This window comes from Geotrypetes seraphini, chromosome 4 (genome assembly GCF_902459505.1).
Source record: "Geotrypetes seraphini chromosome 4, aGeoSer1.1, whole genome shotgun sequence".
Classification (NCBI taxonomy): Eukaryota; Metazoa; Chordata; class Amphibia; order Gymnophiona; family Dermophiidae; genus Geotrypetes; species Geotrypetes seraphini.
Genome location: NC_047087.1, coordinates 268,451,264 through 268,471,854, shown reverse-complemented (window position 1 = coordinate 268,471,854; position 20,591 = coordinate 268,451,264). Strand labels below are relative to the sequence as shown.

The 20,591-nt window shown below is 43.2% G+C and overlaps 1 protein-coding gene across 1 annotated transcript in view; it reads right to left on the bottom strand.

Annotated features, from left to right (window-relative positions):
* BNIP3 (BCL2 interacting protein 3) overlaps nucleotides 1-20,591 on the bottom strand; it is a 52,316-nt gene that overhangs the window by 28,709 nt on the left and 3,016 nt on the right. Inside the window, exons 2-3 of the mRNA XM_033940801.1 lie at nucleotides 7,160-7,337; nucleotides 4,898-4,976 (exon numbers count right to left, since the gene is read on the bottom strand). Of these exons, the coding sequence (XP_033796692.1) occupies nucleotides 4,898-4,976; nucleotides 7,160-7,337 (257 nt within the window). The remainder of the gene's footprint in view (nucleotides 1-4,897; nucleotides 4,977-7,159; nucleotides 7,338-20,591) is intronic.

Below are 20,591 nucleotides of genomic sequence, written 5' to 3'. Positions count from 1 at the left end.
GATAGGAGGCTTGCGCCATAAGACGTACGAGGAGACACTGGAAGCCCTGAATATGTATACCCTAGAGGAAAGGAGAGACAGGGGAGATATGATTCAGACGTTCAAATACTTGAAGGGTATTAACGTAGAACAAAATCTTTTCCAGAGAAAGGAAAATGGTAAAACCAGAGGACATAATTTGAGGTTGAGGGGTGGTAGATTCAGGGGCAATGTTAGGAGATTCTACTTTACGGAGAGAGTGGTGGATGCCTGGAATGCGCTCCCGAGAGAGGTGGTGGAGAGTAAAACTGTGACTGAGTTCAAAGAAGCATGGGATGAACACAGAGGATTTAGAATCAGAAAATAATATTAAATATTGAACTAAGGCCAGTACAGGGCAGACTTGCACGGTCTGTGTCTGTATATGGCCGTTTGGTGGAGGATGGGCTGGGGAGGGCTTCAATGGCTGGGAGGGTGTAGATGGGCTGAAGTAAGTCTTAACAGAGATTTCGGCAGTTGGAACCCAAGCACAGTACCGGGTAAAGCTTTGGATTCTTGCCCAGAAATAGCTAAGAAGAAAAAATTAAAAAATTTAAATTGAATCAGGTTGGGCAGACTGGATGGACCATTCGGGTCTTTATCTGCCATCATCTACTATGTTACTATGTTACAACCTATATGGCCTCCAACTACCACCCCAAACCGGCAACTTCAATTGCAAGAAGAAGAATTAAAAAAAAAAAAAAAGATTATGCACACTTTCAGGATGCTCCCTCCACCACTCACCTCTTCCTCTAACCTTCTATGAAATACCTCCACTCTAAATACCACTGTCTATACAAGATCGGCCATCACTTATACTATCATGCCCTGCCATACATTCCATACCATATCATACCTAAATACAAAACAGTGCACGATAATATCTAGGGATTGTGTGGCGCAGTGGTTAGAGCTATAGCCTCTCAACACCCTGAGGTTGTGGGTTCAAATCCCATGCTGCTCCTTATGACCCTAGGCAACTCACTTAATCCCCCACTGCTTCTAGTAAATTATTAGACAGAGTTTGAGCCTACCAGGACAGATAGGGAAAAATGCTTGAGTATCTGAATGTAAACCACTTAGGCTATAAGTGGTATATACTACAAAAAAAATGTTAGTACTTTTTTTGATTTTCCATTAGTTAAGGGACATATTTATAAACGATTCTTTTGTAAAATACTGGCATATCAAGCAGCCCTTTGGGAAAAACAAGCTAGTATTTATATCTCTTTTTCCAACTCTTACTCAGCATTTAGGAAAAAGTTGAAAACATATCTTTTTAGGAAATACTTAGACTAAAATTTTATATGTTATAATGACAATGTTTCCTTGGAAATATCTGGACTTAATCTGCTATAATGTTAGTATTTCTTAATTTGTGAACCGCACTGAACCATACGGTTGTTGTGGTATATAAGAAATTATGTTATGTTACTGTCATGCACTGTCACTGCTGATACGTCCACATTTTGCCAGACATTCCATGCTATACCTCATACCTGCATACATGTTTTAGTGCTGTTAAATTCTATTATGCAATCCTCATTTCACACTGGGGATCCTAAGAACGCCACCTGATCAGATAGAGCAGGGTGGCAGCACTCCTCACCAATTCCCCTTTTTTGGGGGGTGTATTATTTGTGTCTTTAGATTTTTTTTGATAAATACTATTTATATCTTTAAATTTCTTCCTATGTGTGCTATTATATTTCTTCAATCTTTTGAATCAAAGTGAAAAACTTAGGGGTCCTTTTATCAAGCTGCGCTAACCCCCGTGGCCGGCTAAAAAACTAACGCCTGCTCAATGCGGATTAATGCGCATTAAACCTCTACCGCAGCTTGATAAAAGGACCCCCTTAGCTCAGTAAGAAACGTTGCTGCACCAGCCCCCTCCGACGCATTTCATTCATCCTCAGGGTCGGGGATACTGTAAGTGCAGAATTTAAAAGCAACTCGCTTACTCGTTTGAAAGTTACCACCGAGGCTGTCATTACCTCATACCTTAATGTACAACCCAATAATTATCACCTGTTGATTACTCAATTAATTGATCTTATATCAAGTTTCACTTCCAAAGATATTACAAAAATATTACTCTTCAACCAATGTTATTTATATCAATTTAAGACATTTGTATGGACCTTCTGTTTGTAACTAGGCACCACACTGCCGGTTACTTTATTCTGCATCAGTCCAGATTTAATAACTTCATTGACTTTATTTCATTCTGTATTTAAAGTCAATGAAGTTATTAAATCTGGACTGATGCAGAATAAAGTAACCGGCAGTGTGGTGCCTAGTTACAAACAGAAGGTCCATACAAATGTCTTAAATTGATATAAATAACATTGGTTGAAGAGTAATATTTTTGTAATATCTTTGGAAGTAAAACTTGATATAAGATCAATTACCTCATACCTGGCATATATTATCATTCACAGTTAAGTATTGTCCTGCCATGTCTTGCAGTTATATTCCTGCCATGCTCCTGTATGTATTGTCTGCCATACCATGTACCATCATACATCCTAATACATGTTTTGTTACATACTGCCTTACCACGCTTCGTACTGTCAGGCACTATAATGTATCACAATGACATACCAAACTCATTATATCACTCCTCCATGTTGTATGAGGCCTTGTCCTATCATATCCTATTAAGTATTGCCATCCCTATGTATTGTCCTATCATGTCATCATCTAAAATGTACTGTCATGCTCTATATTACTATACCCTGTTATGCTTTATTATGTATGTAAACTTGTAACCCGTTCTGAGCTCTTCTGGGAGGACAGGATATAAATTCAAATAAATAAATAAAGATGTATGTTATCATTGCTCTACTATTTTAAGTATTTGAATATTATCTTCACACAATTTTTTGTTTGAAATTAGGGAAGCCTGTGCAACACAGGAAAGAAACCTACAGGTTTTCTGGAAAAACAACAACAAAAAAACGCTCTTTTGATTGCTTGAAAATGCTTATTACTGCTTTGGACAAAGTTACAAGCACCTACGATCCACTAACGGAGAGTACAAACAATATAACTGTTGTCTATGAAAAATGATGGCTGTGGATGATAAAAATGAACTCTCAAAGGAAGATATTTCAGCGTACAGTATATGGGAGCCCTGTTAGAACACACTAGAGCCAGAAGTGGACTACTAAATAGGCAATATACTCCGCACGTACCCTAGAGTTTGCACCGGTTGGCTATTCTCCATTTGACTTATTAATGAATATTTTCATTAGAAAAAGGAGGGATAGGGTTGGGGGAGGGGAAAGCATATCAAAATTGTGTTACAGATGCAGTTAATTAATTACTAGTGGTTTTGAGTGAGGATTTGTATACATACAAATGTACTTCATATTGTAAGTTTGGTGGTATGTGAAAGGATATCCATATAGATCAGGGGGTCTCCAAAGTCCCTCCTTGATGGCCGAATCCAGTCAGGTTTTCGGGATTTCCCCAATGAATATGCATTGAAAGCAGTACATGCACGTAGATCTCATGCATATTCATTGAGGAAATCCCGAAAACCTGACTGGATTCGGCCCTCGAGGAGGGACTTTGGAGACCCCTGATATAGATACACAAATACTACCTTCCGATTAAAAAAATAATCTATAATTTAGTATAATGATCTGGAAATGCTATGAATTTAAGAGATAGTAAAATACTGGGGACACTTTTCAAATAACCTTTATTGGTGCAAAGTTCTTTTGGACTTTTTACCCATAGTCAATGTAATAATTTTCAAAGGAAAAAAAAAGTGTCCATGCACTTTCATTCTGAAAACAACATCAGATATACAAAGTGCACATATAAACTACACCTGCTTTTTGTGCCAGGAGAGTTTTACTAGAGATTGAAAATTTCAAAAATGCAACCTATGTGCGTACTTTTCCTCTCTAACCTACAGAAGCTTCCTGAAACACATCTTCTACATACAGCTGAAAGCCATCATGTTGTGGGAAAGCATGCAGGGCCTGATATTCAGACTTTGGGAAGCAGCCTGGCTACCTCCCGCAGTTGGCAGCAATCCCAGATATTCAATGTGGGGCTGTATCCAGCCATCGATATTGAATTTCTGGGGTAAGGTTCACTGCTGTGGACTTAGCCAGCCAAGCCAATATTCAGTGGCTGGTCAGCTAAGGCCTAGTGGCCAAAGATAGACCTGCTTTGTGGATGGGTCTATATAGCCCTGTGCTTTAGCTGATGAGCCGCTGAATATTGGTGGTGACTGGCTATGTCAAATGATGTTGCCGCAGATCTGGCTATTCAGTAGAAGATATTCAGTGCTATTTGGCTGGCCAAATCACAGATAGCTGGCTATCGGCCGGACAGACTTTTAGCAATATTGAGGATGGGCTATTTTCAAACACCCAGAATGTAGGGGTACAGGCAAAGCATTCATGTTAATAGATTCCCAACATCTTGATTCATAAAATTATGAGAATATTTTTATCTGTCAGATTCAAGGTACTGAAGGGGATAGACTTAGTAGATAAAGACAGGTTGTTCATCCTCTCCAAGGTAGGGAGAACGAGAGGGCACTCTCTAAAGTTAAAAGGGGATAGATTCCGTACGAACGTAAAGAAGTTCTTCTTCACCCAGAGAGTGGAGAAAACTGGAACCTCTTCCGGAGTCTGTCATAAGGGAAAACACCCTCCAGGGATTCAAGACAAAGTTAGACAAGTTCCTGGTGAACAAGAGCGTATGCAGGTAGGGCTAGTCTCGGTTAGGGTGCTGGTCTTTGACCAGAGGGCCGCCGCGTGAGCGGACTGCTGGGCATGATGGACCACTGGTCTGACCCAGCAGCAGCAATTCTTACGTTCTTTTTAGTGCATATCTGAGTATGCTGTCTTACCTGTGAGCCTGACTTGTCTTTGCTGCTATCGCTTTCAGTGGATCTTTGAATACTCTGAGGCGTCTGAGAGCGAGGAGGACTTGTTAAAAAAAAAAATAAAGGAAAGAAAAAAGAAAAAACGTAAAGAAAATACCATGCCTTCCTGTATAAATACAGGACAAAGGAGCAAGATTGACCTGAAGTTGCACTGTGGATATGCCACCATTTGTTTCTAACCTGTAGCTTGCAAAAAGATAGTTTTATGTTATTAATATTAACATTTTTGCAATCATTTCTAGAAAAAGGTCACAAAAATTGTGGATCCAAAATGTTGAGAATGGGCAGTTTTTCAAGTCATGAGTCTCTATGAAGTCTGCAAAACTTAAAGGTTTGTCCTACTGTAACTATTTTTATTTTTTCACATAAAAGGATGAGATTTGAACTGTTGTATTACAAATTGTTTGGCCACCTTAAGATCTTCTTTCATGCACAAAAGTTCTTCACCCCCTAAACTGTACCTTTTCCTCAGGTTTTTGCAGCCCAAATGCATGACTTTGCATTTACAAGTTTCAAGTTTTCAAGTTTTATTTGGATTTTATATACCGCCTATCAAGGTTATCTAAGCGGTTTTACAAGCAGGTACTCAAGCATTTTCCCTATCTGTCCCGGTGGGCTCACAATCTATCTAACGTACCTGGGGCTATGGAGGATTAAGTGACTTGCCCAGGGTCACAAGGAGCAGCGTGGGGTTTGAACCCACAACCCCGGGGTGCTGGGCTGTAGCTTCAACCACTACGCCACACATTAAATCTTAGGGCTCCTTTTACTAAGCTGTGCTAGCGGTTTTAGTGTACACGCTAGACGCTAATGCTTCCATTGAGCTGGCATTAGCTTTTCCGTGTAGCGCGGGGGTTAGCGCGCGCTAAAAATGCTACCGGAGCTTAGTAAAAGGAGCCCTTAGTTGCCAACTTTCAGACAGCTTTGCATTCTATCTTCCCCAGTTGCTCTCTGAGCATGTCAGAAGCATGCTTATGTAAACCAATGTCTATGAGGAAATACTGTTAATGCAAGAGAAGAGCATAAGTAGGAGAAAAATTTTTAGGCATAGCTATGACCCAAATTCTAAATAACTACTTATAAAAGTCTCTGAAAATGATGAACAAGTTTACTGTTCTTACACATGCATTTCAGCTGTGTAATCTTCCAAGACTCTTTTCTACTCCAGTTTATTATGTTTCTAATAGTACAGGTAACTATGAAGACGTGATGTCTTCAGGTTGCGACAAGTCACTGAATTTTGTCATTAGGGCTCATATACTATTGCAGTGCTGGCATTGCAAAAAAAAAAAAAAAACACCTAATGGTGCAGGAAGTATTTCTCTCAATGCCTCTTCTTCTCCCCTCCCCTCCCAATATTTTCCAAGCTGGTAGTTTAAGGCACTCATAGTCTAACAGCTATGGAAAGAGCAAGAGCAGCTATGAAAAGAGACAGAAGCATTTTCACTATTCCTAATGTGACCATACATCCCGTTTTAAATGGGACGTCCCATTTTTAGATCCTCTGTCCCATTGTCCCCTTGCATAGCTTCGGGACGCCAAAATGCCCCGTTTTCAGAGACAGTATCCTGAAGCTGTGCGTGGGGTCAACGGGACAGGCGATTACTTCCCTTTCCTCCCTGCCGTGCCAAAGCCAGCCTGCCTGTCTGCCTCCCTCCAGCGCCGAAGCCTGGCTTACTGCTGATTCAAACCTCACCCCCACCCCCCACCATGGTCCGCTGCCGCAGCAATTGGCTGGCCCGGAACTTCCTCTCCGACGTCAGAATTGACATCGGGAAGAAGGCTTGTGGGCTGGCGCCTGGACCTTCCTTTCCTTCAGTTGCAGCGGGCGGCAAAAAGCAGCGGACTGGGCTGGCCAGACTTTGGCGCTGGAGGGAGAGACAAGCAGGATTTTGAGCTACTAAGAAATGTATGGCTTGGGATATGAATCTATGGCAACCTCTTGGGCTTTTGAATTGCCTAAGAGTCTGCATAAAATAGTACAAATAGGTAAAAGCAGCAGGATTAAACTTTATTTAAAATAAAGTTTCTCTCTTTGGAGGTATGTAGCACTTTGCGCTAAAATTCTGCAACAAAAGTAATTTTAACTTACTCAGCTGTTGAGCCAGTCCAATCAACATGTCCTTTGGTTCAAAAATGTGAAACAGGCTTCAATTATGTTGAACTATTTCACATTAGACATCACATTATTGCATTATATAAAATAGACATCACTATTTTCTCTACCTGTCGCAGCGTGAGCTCTCCCGTGAGCTGCTTCTCCCAGATTCATGCTGGGCATCTAGAAGGATTTTTTCCATATCTCCATTGTACATGGAAGCAGACGCCGGCACCTGCTCCTGTCCCTGTCCCATGTTCTGCATGCTGGACCCATTGCCATTGAAGTACAGTTCCACCCACGAGCCTGCCATGCAGAGCCAGACAAGAAGAGAACACAAAGAAATGAACAAATAAGCAGCTTGCGTTCTTTTTGGCGTATTTTCCCAAAACTGAGGCAAGATGTGTCACATTGGTTGAAATTATTTGCTCCACCAAATATTAGAATGAAAGAAACCATGACTTGCATGTTTAATATTATTGAGAACTCTATGGCTGAAGCTTAAGAGCATCAGTTTGCAGAAAAAAAAATCTGTGCAGCAGAAAAAGCAATTGTCTGTCATTAGGTCCATCGAGCTGCATGCTCTGAAAACTAGGGCTGCAATTATAAAAACATAAGAAGAGCCATATTAGGTCAGACCAATGGTCCATCTAGCCCAATATTCCGTTTCCACGGTGCCCAATCCAGGTCACAGGTACTTGGCAAAAATTCAAATAGTAACAATATTTGATCATTATTTTTCAGAGGCATGTTTCCCTTAACAGTGGCTTCCCTCATATCTATCTCAAAAGCAGACTAATCCATCTGTTTCACTTTTAGAATTTGTTTTATATTGTACTGATAGCCTGTAAGATAGGGCAAGCAGCTTCCTGCTAGGTTGCTGTACGTATAGGTTAAGGCAGTCATTTTAGAAGAACTATTTGCATTTTAGACTTGCATAAACATCTAAGTGCCTATCTTACAAAGCCAGGATATGCATGTCAAAACCTCAAGGGCGTGCAAATGACAAGGGAGCATGGTTGAGTAGCACTAGGGCATGCCTAGAAAATACATGTTTATTCCCTCTTTTAGAAGGGGAACAAGTGTCAATGTGTTAACAGTGAAAACCCACAAATAAGTACAGTAAAACCTTGGTTTGCGAGCTTAATTTGTTCCAGAAGCATGCTTGTAATCCAAAGCACTTGTATATCAAAGCAAATTTCCCCATAGGAAATAATGGAAACTCAGACGATTCGTTCTACAACCCAAAAACTTTAATACAAAGTACAGTAAAACCTTGGTTTACGAGCATAATTTGTTCCGAAAACATGCTTGTAATCCAAAACACTCGTAATCTCAAAGCGAATTTCCCCCTAAGAAATAATGGAAACTTAGACGATTCGTTCCACAACCCAAAAACTTTAATACAAAATAGTATACGTTCTTGTATTGCAAGACCTTGCTCATTTAGAATAGTCACTACACTACAGCGTCAGAGAGAGAAGGACCATCGGCTCAGTCGGGATGATGTGACGTGTATATACTGTATGAACTCGTATTGCAAGACCTTGCTTGTATATCAAGTTAAAATTTTACTGTAGTTCTTATTACACTAGACTCTTATAACACCTCCAATATCCCTTTATACCACATTGTGCCTAAGATTTTGATTTATATCAGAACTTTGAAGTTTAAAGGACATTCAAGCTTGGATATTGCCCCTGGAATCCTTGATAAAGTTGTATGAAACAAAACCCATAGTAAGTCATCTGTGAATGCTGAAGAGGCACCTGGAGATAGCTGGGAGTAACAGCGCGACCACACATTATATAGTAATTGAGACTTGACTATTGGATATAATATGAACAACATTATAACATCAAGAGCATGTATAGGATAAGTGGTTTATTTTGATTTTTCAATGATGTTACTAAGGGCTCCTTTTATGAAGGTGCACTACGGGTTTACCGCATGCACCGGATTAGCGTATGCTATAGCGCGTGCTAGCAAAAAATCTACCGCCTGCTCATAAGGAGGCAGTAGCGGCTAGCGCGTGTGGCAATTTAGTGTGCGCTATTCCGTGCATTAAGGCCCTAGTGCGCCTTTGTAAAAGGAGCCCTAAGTTTCATTGAAGAAAAGAGTCACAACCTAGCATCAAGTGTTCATTTTAAATATACTCTTCAATAACGCTATGAAAGAGAAATTATTATATTCACTTTTAGGTGTCTTTCAGTGAAGATAAGATGCTGTGTTTATTATTCTGAGGGATTTTATATATACTCAAAAAAAGCTGACACGAATATAAACTGAGGTAAACTTTTTCCCCCCCATAAAAGGTGGAAAAAACCAAGAGGTTAATATATTCAAGTGCCCTGCCCTGCAAGGCTCTGCACCCTTCCCCTCCCTCCCTCCCTTCCTGCCCAGCTCTGTACCCTGTCCCCTCTCCATCCCTCCTTTTCCATGCCTTGGAGACCTCCGCTGGGCCTGCCATAAGATCTGGTCCCTCCTGCCTCCTGTCCCAGCCGACAGTGCAGCCAATCAGACATAGTGAGCGGACTGTACAAAAAAAAAAAAGAGGACAAAAAGTGAGTTGCCCCCCCTATTTTTTTGTACAATCTGCCCACTATGTCCAATTTGTTTTCTATTCCTAGCTTTTATTCTTTATCCTGCATAACTTTTTCTGCAGTTTTACATTCTTTTAAGTCACTTGACTACTATGATGTGCCTGTTTGGCCTCATATATTTTTACTCTCATTTTTATATTCCTGATTTAATAGTTACATATTTTCTATATGTACATCATCATCATTGCTGTTTTTGTTTTTCATTGTTTTAAATTGTCCTATTATTTTAATAAAATTAGTTGAGCTAGCAAGTCATATTTTTATTTTAATTACTAGTGTTTAAGCCCGTTACACTAACGGGTGCTAGAGTAGATGTCCATATGTCTGGTTTTGTTGTTTTTTTTATTTGTTTCTTCTCTCCCTGGACGCTGTCTGTTTGTCATTCTTTGTGTCCGTGTCTGTGTCTCTCCCTGGTCCCCTGTCTGTGCGTCTTTCTTTCTGTCTGTCTCCCTGGCCCCCCTGCTTGCCAAAGCATCCCCCTTTCCCTCTCCCCCTGTTGTGCAATACCTGCCTGCTTCATGGCCCCCCTTCTGTTTCTACCCCCCCCCTCAATTGCTGTCTGCCCACAGCACACCCCTCCCCCCAAAGCAGCCCCCTTTCCCTCTCCCCCTGGACCCCGGTTGTGCCATGCCTGCCTGCTCTGTGGCCCCCATCTGTTCCCCCCCATGATTGTTGTCTGCCCCGAGCACAACTCTCCCCCCAAAGTACCCCCTATCCCCCTGTTATGCAATGCCTGCCTGCTCCGTGGCTCCCTTCTATTTCTCCCCCCCATTGATTGATGTCTGCCCCAAGCACAACCATCCCCCCAAAGCAGCCCCCTTTTCCTCTCCCCCTGTTGTGCAATGCCTACCTGCTTCGTGGCCCCCCTTCTGTTCCTCCCTCCGATTGCTGTCTGCCCCCAGCACACCCCTCCCCCCAAAGAAGCCCCCTTTCTCTCTCCCTCTGGCCCCCTGTTGTGCCATGCCTGCCTGCTCCATGGCCCCCTTCTGTTTCCCCCACCCCCCAAGATTGCTGTCTGCACTCAGCACAACTCTCCCACCAAAACAGCCCCCTATCCTGCCTGCTCCATAGCCCTTCTTTTTTTGCTTCCCCTCCCATTCTTACCCTCCCTCCATCCATCCATGGTTCCTGCCGCCGCTGCCACTCCTGTTCCTGTTCAAAACGGCCTGCTTAGGTTCGCGGCCGGCTGTAGCGAACCTTGCAGGCCGCTCTCCATATGGTAGCATGTTCCCTCTGATGCAATCGCGTCAGAGGGAACATGCTCCATGTGGAGAGCGGCCTGCGAGGTTCGCTACAGCCGGCCGCGAACCTCAGCAGGCCGCTTCAAACAGGAGCGGCAGTGGTTGGTGCGGGAGGGGGGAGTGGTTGACGTGTTCCACACGGACACTGCCGCCGCCACTGCCTTCATGCTGCCGTCTGGTGCGCCATGCCGGCGCATGCACTTAAGCCGCCGGCCACGGACAGACACAGCACATGTCAGGTACCCACAGCCTCCTAAGTGCGCATGCGCGCTTAGAGAATTATTATTATAGATTTAAGATTTGGTATATCCTGTTTTGACGCCCATGGTTCTCCATTTATGAGATTCTTTCCATTCCGGTATGACAGCATTCTTAATTTTCATCCACTTCTCTATTTGTTCACCCATTACCACATATACGGGCACAAATCCTTTCCCTCTTTTTCCTTTATCTACTCTTCATTCACACAGCTTAATCGCTTATTCTTATTTAGCACATGAGGCCTTTCTCAATTTGTCATTTATTCATTCAGCGTTTTTAGCATGTTCTAACTATGCACTAAACGAAAAATACTAACGCAAGCTCTATGGAGGCATTAGCGTTTAGCGCGTACGGTATTGTAGCGCACGCTAAGTGCACACTAAAACCGCTAGTGCAGCTTAGTAAAAGGAGCCCTAAGTTTATCACTTAATCGAACTCCCTCGGATTCACATTATAAATGCACATCCCAATGCACACTTTATCACATTTTATTGGGTTCACATTACAAATGCGCATTCCAGTAACTCAACATTTCCAATGTCTCAATAAATTATATTGCCTCTTAGGACCCCTAAAGAAGGAGTGTTTCTCCGAAACACGGACCGTGTCGGGTCCTGCATATTTATACATGAGAACCAACATTGGGATCATTGCATTGCATCTACTTCGATAAAAGATCCTGTGCTTTGTACATCGTTTCTGCAGTTTTTTTCTTTTGGTTTTCATTGAATTTCTAGGATAAGCAGTATAAAAATCCATTTTACTCATGTACTTGTGACCTGGATTGGCCACTATTGAAAACAGGACACTGGGCTTGATGGACCATTGGTCTGTCCCAGTATAGCAAATTTTTATGTTCTTATGTTATGTTCCTTCCAGTCTCCTGAGATCTGCCTAGCTTCATTCCTCAGCCCAAGTTACAACCTTTGGCTCTATCAGCCAGTTCCAGAGCTCCAAGTCCTTTTGTATTTTCTTTTGCACCCCTCCCTCTCTATCTTTTCTGTAACCCACTTTGATAAAAGTGGGCTATAAATGAATAAACTAAACTATAAACCAGGGGTGTCCAACCTGCGGCCCAAGAGCCACATGCGGCCCCATGAAGTATTTTGTTCAGCCCCGGTCGAAGGCGATGGAGTGTTTTCCTTTGCTGTCCCCGGGTATTTACCGTCTTGCCGACTCTCTCCTCTGTCTTGCTGCAGCGTTTGCGCATTTGTGTGGCCCCAGAAACATTTTTTTCGGCCAGTGCGGCCCAGGGAAACCAAAAGGTTGGACACCCCTGCTATAAACTATCTTGGGCACAGAAATCAAGGCACTCCATAGGATTTCTCTCCCTCTCCACCCCTGTAATTAGCATTATTTTTGTCCAGTTAATTCAATTAGTTTAGCATCCATTCCTTCAGTTATTCAGCACCCACTTATAGTCAGTCAATTGTATTCAGTGATCCATTTTGTGGAAAGACTCTCCATTTTTGTATTTAACCTACTACTCACAGTAAGTTCCTTGTTTACTTATTTGTGATAAACAGTTGCAAATTAAAAGACTGGGTTTTCTCCTTGGATGTTGATCTGGCCTAGCTCACCGTTTAGCACTGCAGTGGAATATGCAGTATGAGAACAGTATAACTGCCTCCACCCATGATGAAGGGATGAAGTAACATAGTAAATGATGGCAGATAAAGACCTGAACGGTCCATCCAGTCTGCCCATTAGTTATACAGTGGAACCTTGGTTTACGAGCATAATTCGTTCCAGAAGCATGCTCGTAAACCAAATTACTCGTATATCAAAGCGAGTCTCCCCATAGGAAGTAAGGGAAATTTGCTTGATTGGTTCCACCTCCGCCCCCCCCCCCCCCCGCGGCCGCTGTTCCACCCCACCCCACCACATCCCCAAAAGACCCCCTCACCCCCGAAGCCACTGGTGCGCTTCCATATTTCCCCCGCAAACTGGCATCACCCCCGCTCGCAAACGCCCGCCCAAACTGAAGCCTTACCCCCATCTTGCACTGGCACGCAGCACCAACCCGCGGGAGGTGCCGGTGCCCAAAGATTGTGCTGCTTGCCAGACTGGGCCTTGAGCATCTGTGCATGCTCAAGGCCTTCTGGCTCCCACCTCTCTCTGATATTCTCAGAGAGAATGAGATTCTTGGAGAGAACGAGAGCCAGAAGGCCTTGAGCATGCGCAGATGCTCAAGGTCCAGTCCGGCAAGCAGCACAATCTTCGGGAACCAGCACCTCCTGTGGTTTGGTGCTGCGTGCCAGACGGGGGCAAGGATTCAGTTTGGGCGGGCGTTCGCGAAGCGGGGGGGGGGGATGCCGGTTAGCAGGCGGCGATGCTGGTTCGCGGGGGGGGGGGGTGGCGTTTTCAGGCGGCGATGCTGGTTCGCAGGAAGGGGGACTCGCAAATCGAGTCAACGTTCGGTTTGTGAGTCACGATTTGCGAAAATGTTTTGCTCATCTTACAAAACACTCGCAAATCATGTTGCTCGCACACCGAGGTTTGACTGTATCCATTAAAAATTAATGATGAACTTAACTTGTCTCTTCTTTGATATTTCTGGAAAATAGAATGTAAAGTCCACCTGGCTGTCTTAGGTTCTAAATGCTGAAGTTGTCGTCTAAGCTCACACCATCCCGTTTGCAGGATATCTACCATAAAGTCTGGCCAGTAACGTCCTCATGTTTCAAGTTAGTGGAGTTCCAATTGATGCCCTCCCCAGCCCATCCTACACCAAATCACCACATATAGAGACCGTGCAAGTCTATCCATTGCCGTCCTTAGTTCTTTAATTTACATCCTTTGTTTTCTAATTTGAGTAGAGTAGAGTATCAAAAAAGAACTGGATATGTAGTCCAGGAAGCCATTATATAATATGAACTTCGCCCTGTCTAGTTCACATTAAACATGCTAGTTGTTGGAAGAAAAAAGTGAGCAAGGCAGATAAATAATCAGCAGATTGTAACATGCTCACTATGGAGTAGGCTGCGTTAAAAATAGAAGCGTTCTATCCAAATGAACCTCCTGATGGCCCACAGTAGAAAGCATGCAGGAGTACAGCTGAAAGGTTTATTTATATTTCTGCCTTGTTCTGGATAAGCATTTGGCTACGGTTGTGAAATTTTACTTTGGAGTTATGAATAGTATCAGATAATCATGCTGCTACCAGAAACAGCACATGTTCTCTCACAGCTTAGCAAAGAAATAATCTGAATATTGTGTGCTCTGTTTTACCATAAATATGATGTATCAGCAAGCTCAGGGAAACATGTCTCTGAAAAATAATTGAAAATTTGCTTTAAGCAGAGTTATGAAATTGGAAACTTTTGCGCTATTATACCATGAAATATGATTTTATGAACGTACACTCCCAGAGGCCCAAAGGTTTAGCAGCAATCATTTCTTGTTGCAGTTCAAAGTCATTTCATAGAAGATTTTAAAAAAATGTAACAAATAAAATAATCATAGCACAGTAGAACTGGCTAGAAGCGGGGACAGTATAACAGTGGCCCAAGTTGTAGAAACTTCCTTATATATCAGTGGTCTTAAAATCGCGGCCCGGGGGCCACATGCGGCCCGCCAGATACTATTTTGAGGCCCTCAGTATGTTTATCAAAATCACAAAATAAAATAAAACAGTTTCTTGATCATATGTCTCTTTAGCTATAAATGACAATATTATTAAGACTTAGCCAAAAGGAAAGATTTATAAACTACAAAGAGTTTTACCTCATGCAAAACTGTCATTTCTTTAATAAGACATTAACTATTTTTTTTCTGAGGCCCTCTAAGTACCTACAAATCTAAAATGTGGCCCTGCAAAGGATTTGAGTTTGAGACCACTGTTATATATGTAGCTTTGCAAAACATCCTATCTTCCCTACTTCCTCTTTTTGAGGCAACCCTAAATAAGACTGACAAATGTGAAATGTTATAAATGTTGTATATGTGAGTTGAGTTTCAAGTGGCGCAATACATGGGGCAACTGGGAAGACAAAAGAGTTATTCTCTGCTAAAAATTACAGCGTGCCTACAGAATAAACTATTTTATTGAGTAATGTGGCCCCCCATCATCAAGGTCTTCAAAGTACAGTAGTTTGGTTTTCAAGATATCTCAAATAAATATGAGATATAATTGCTAATTAAAGATATCTGAAAAACAGACCCTCAGGTCATATTCCTATTGCCTCCAGTCAGGTTTTCAGGATTTCCACAATCAATATGCATGATACAAACTTTATGCTGGGTTTCCAATGAACAAAAATATCAAGAAAATCCCTCTGGCTGTGGGGTTTAATAGGAAATGTTTGAGAATCTGACATTTTTCAGATATTGTATATATTGAGATTTATATATATCTAAATATATATACTGTATTTAGAGGTCAATGTTCAAAGCAATTTACCCAGGCAGGAGAGGCTTTTGGCTAATTAATTCTGCCCCCTTTTAAAAAGGCGCAATAGTGGCTGCCACATGACAAACACTCCGCTGCCAATTAAATCTCTATGGACGTTGGCGTGATTACTGCGGTTTTATAAAAGGAGCCCTAAAATACCTGTACGGAGCTACCTGCTGATATTCAGCAACCTTTAACCGGTCAATACCACTGAATATCAACATTAACTCCCAGATTTTATAAAGGCCATCAAATTTTGTGCGCAATTCTGAGAAGCGCGTACAACCTAATTAGGTAGCGAGTCACGAAACACAATTATTGGCATTAATTGGCAATTATTTGGAATAGTATGTGCTTCTGTCTGTGCTCTATTCTATGACGTTGCACGCTGACATTATGATCATGGAAGGGGCATTTCCATAATTTAGCTGCAATGTTATTGAATTCCGGGGTTGCTTGCCCAATTTGTGTGCCTGGATTTACACCAGGCTTCACTTGATACGAGTCGCACCCAAAGTTGGTCACTAAAATTGGCACTAAGAGCTATTCTACAGAGGGCGAAGCACCCTTTATAGAATAGCCAAAAGGGCAAACTGAAGATGCTTGCCCAGAATACAGAAGCACATTTATTTCCTGTGATGAGCCATAATAGAGATAAAGAGATAAGCCTCTGTGAGTTCCAGGAAGTCAGGAATTCCTCTGGCTGCACTGAGGCGATCACTGATTGCAAAATCTCCGTTTGAAAGTGTTGGACCATGAGACAAGTGTTGACCTCTATGAGATCCAAGATGGGATGGAAGGAGCAACCCTTCTATGGGACCATGAAATATATGGAGTGCTGTCGCAGGCCACACTCTACCAAAGGCATAGGCTCCACTGCTCCGAGAACACACAGGTCGTTTGGGGTGGAAGCGGCAACTTGTTGCTTCAGTGCTGAGCTGCAGAGCAAGGCTATGAAAGCATTAGACACTGGATGGGCCAAATCCAGAGAATACCCCCTGCTGATCATTTCTAGAATTCACTGATCTGAAGTTAGAAAATTCTACTTTGGAGAGGGTAGTAGATGCCTGGAAGTTTGAAGTTAGGAAATTCTACTTTACGGAGAGGGTAGTGGATGCATGGAATGCGCTCCCGAGAGAGGTGGTGGAGAGTAAAACTGTGACTGAGTTCAAAGAAGCGTGGGATGAACACAGAAGATTTAGAATCAGAAAATAATATTAAATATTGAACTAGGCCAGTTACTGGGCAGACTTGCACGGTCTGTGTCTGTGTATGGCTGTTTGGTGGAGGATGGGCAGGGGAGGGCTTCAATGGCTGGGAGGTTGTAGATGGGCTGGAGTAAGTCTTAACAGAGATTTCAGCTATTGGAACTCAAGCACAGTACCGGGTAAAGCTTTGGATTCTTGCCCAGAAATAGCTAAGAAGAAAAAAATTAAAAAAAAAAAAAAAAAAAAAATGTAAATTGAATCAGGTTGGGCAGACTGGATGGACCATTCGGGTCTTTATCTGCCGTCATCTACTATGTTACTATGTGATGAAGGCCAACTTGTTTTTTCCTAGAAAAAAGACAATCTGCTTCCCACTAGCACTGATGAGGGGCCTGGAGCACCCTCACTGGGCAGAATGGGGGTGCACAGCTCCACTGGAAGCACCAGTGAGACCAGATCTTTTGGGACCTCAAAAGGAACCCTGCTTGAAGGACTTACTCTGGCGTATGACGAGCGTGCTGGGCAGTCTAAAACTGCCATGACCCTGTAGCATTCCCATTTGTAAGCAGAGAAACGCTGACAGCCTTTCTGCTACAACACAGGGAGTCAGAGATGTTGTGTTTCCCTCATATCCTTAACCAGTTTCTCCAGCTCCTTGCTAAATAGCAACCACCCCTTAAAGGGCAGCTGCTGAGCTGCCGGTTCCTGCACAAAGATCAGAGGGCATCCATGCCTGTGTGTCAAGTAGGCACGGGCCCCATACACTACCCAAAACTGCATTGGCCTGGAGATCCAGCTCCTGCACAGTCCAGGGCTCTCTGGGGGTTCAAATTAAGGAAAATTCCTCAACCACGAGGTAGGGGATTTATTTCCCTGTTCAGGGCTGCTCTGCTCTTTTTTTTTCTTAAAGGAAAAGGAGCGGCAAAAAGCAGGGGAATAAGGTTGTCCAAGGATCCCGTGGGGGACACACCCAAATAGAGTGAATTGGCAAGCGAAATGGGGGGATGGGGACCTGCACTCCTCAGACGAGATCCCTCAAGATCAATCCAAAGCCTCGCCCAGTGGCACTAAGGAGCAGGACCGAGGGCTGCAGAGCCAAGTTCTGAGTTCAACCAGGTACAGTCCTGTGACTATGACCTAGGAGCAGCCGTTAGGCTCAACCACGCTGTATGGCCGCAGCCAGGAGAGTGGGGAACTAGGCCAGGGACAGAGCACCACAACGCAACCTACCACCTGCTGGAAGGTAAAGAAAAATACTGGATTGTTCCAGAGAACACTATTCAGTATAGCCATTTATGTCACTGGTTGAATTCAGGTTTTCTCTACCTCCATTTGCTGATGGGAAGAGGTAACACTCACTGGTTTAGAACAGTGTAAGTCAGGGCTGCCCAAGTCTGGTCCTCGAGATCTACTGGCAGGCCAGGTTTTCAGGATATCCACAATGAACATTCCTGAGAGAGATTTGTCTGCACTGCCTTCTTGGTATGCAAATCTCTCTCATGTATATTCATTGTGCATATCATGAAAACCTGGCCTGCCAGTAGATCTCGAGGACTGGACTTGGGCAGCCCTGGTGTAAGTCGACGCTAAGAAAGGTTGCTTAGATCTGATGACGATGAAAGGGTAGACAGTACAGCCAATTTAATTTTGTAGCTGAAAAAGTGATGTTCCCAAGAATACAAGGAGCAGCAATGAGATTTAACTATGAATGGCATGCTTGGCACTCTAATCACTAAGCTACTCCTCCACTCCAATCTGCACTGCAAAAGATTTTTTCCTACACTGGGGTACAATACATTTTGCAACTTGGAGCAGGACAAGATCATTGGAGAAGTAGCTTTGTGGTTAGAGCACTGGGCTTGATATCTTGGGATGCCTGATTCAAATCCCCCTCAGAGAAGCAAAACATATTTAGCAATGGACTTTTTTTTCTTAAAGGAATCTTTATTTATTCAGCACTACACAGAAAAAGAACAGGGTACATACAGCATTAGCAAATGCAATAGAAAGGGCATCAAATCACACAAGGCGACTGCAATAAAAAGAGAAGAAGGTCAAAGTCCCAATGTTCATTTGGCGTTAGATGTATGTCAACATGCTATCTGGAAGTGGAGATATACTGTACATCGCTGACACAGTGCTGCTTTTAGCGATCCCTCCTGACTTGTCTCTGCTGACCCTATACTTTTTAGTGGCTTAAATGTTTTGTACCTTTTATAAAATACTGGCCTATATGTTTTGGCCACAAAAGCAGATAAGTCATCCACTTGGAAATCTGAAGAAGCCAGCCCTGGCCAAGAGCCACCCCCTGAAGCCACCAGCTTAAATTGCTGCAAGCTGGCACTGTCCAGGGGAGCGGTACCTGAAGGGGAAAACTCAGCAATCATCAAGATAGGAGGGACTTCTGTCAAGGGCACATGGGCGTTTTGGCCCAGGGGATCGCCTCCAAGGAGGCTGCCTGAGACCCCAGAACCTGCAGATAAAACCAGGCTGAGAAAGCTGGACGGTCCAAGAGAATTCTAATCTGTTGACAAAGGATCCGTCTACTGGAATTGGAACCGTGGTAATGTGGGCATAACCCTGGGAATGTCTCTGGGAGGATAAAGTTAAGAATCCCTGATGACATCTGTGAGATGAACAAAGAGAACTATGATCTCCTCCCAATGTCCAGTGAAATTGGTTCACAGGGAGCAACATAGGATGGCATTCGGCAACACCTGAGTAGAGGTCATCCAGACCTATACCAATAAGAATCTGGCCCTTAAAAAGACAGTCACTGAAGGTGATCCTCGAGGCAGCAAACTCATCCAAAGACGGATCCAAAGAGTTCAGCGCTCAAACACTGCACCAGCAGAGAATGTACTAAGAACTCAAATGATATCACCGCAGCCCTATCATAAAGGGTACCAACCAGCACCAGCGGACAGGCATGCACCTCCACAAAGGATGCATTGCGGAGGTTGGAATGATAAGCATGCACCATAAAGGAAGTGGTCACTGCCTGAGGATGCTAGAAAAGAATATTTTATAACATAACATCAACCCTGCAATCCTGAGAGTCCTGAAATCTCATTTCCCCATCACTAGGAAAGGCTGAATACTGGAAAACCGGCTCCATGGTGGAATCTACCTCAGGTTATTTAAAACTGCCAAAAATCAGGATCCAGGTGATAAAAGCGAAGATATATCTTTAGCAGATCAGAAAGAGCTTACCAAGGATCACATTATTCTGAAACCAGACCAAGGCGCTGTGGACTGAATGGAAAAAAACACAGGAGAACGGCCCAGGACTGAAGCCAGAGAATTGGAAGGTGGAAAATCCAAACGGAGCTCTGTCAGAACATTATCCAGAAAGAGGCAGCCAGAAGCCTGCTTAAAATGTGAAGAAGGATCAGCACCTCCAAATCCGGACGCTCTTAGCAAAGGCATCAGCCGGATCCAGTGGCAGGAGACAGAAGAATCATAAAATCTGCATGACAACTACTGCAATCGAGGTCTGGCACAGCCAAAAGAGAGAGCTCCCGAACAGGAGGATTCGTCACAGACGTTACAAACCGAAAAAGCGCTAAAGTGCCCGCCAGCTGTGTCAAACTAGCGGAGTCTGAGGATACACCATTCAGAGGAGCAGAATAAAATACGGTGAAAAGGCCCAATCCACAACCATAGCAGGGATCTGTTTAGGTACATGTATAGCGTCAAAAGAGTCCCCAGACTTGGAACGCAGGCATACTGTGCTAGACTCCAGAACGGCCTCTGGACAAGATTTTCCTTGGAAGGCACAGACCCAGGCTGGCTCCCCAACCCAAGATTACTCAAAGGAAGTGAAGTCTAAAGCTCACTCCCCCTCCCTCAAT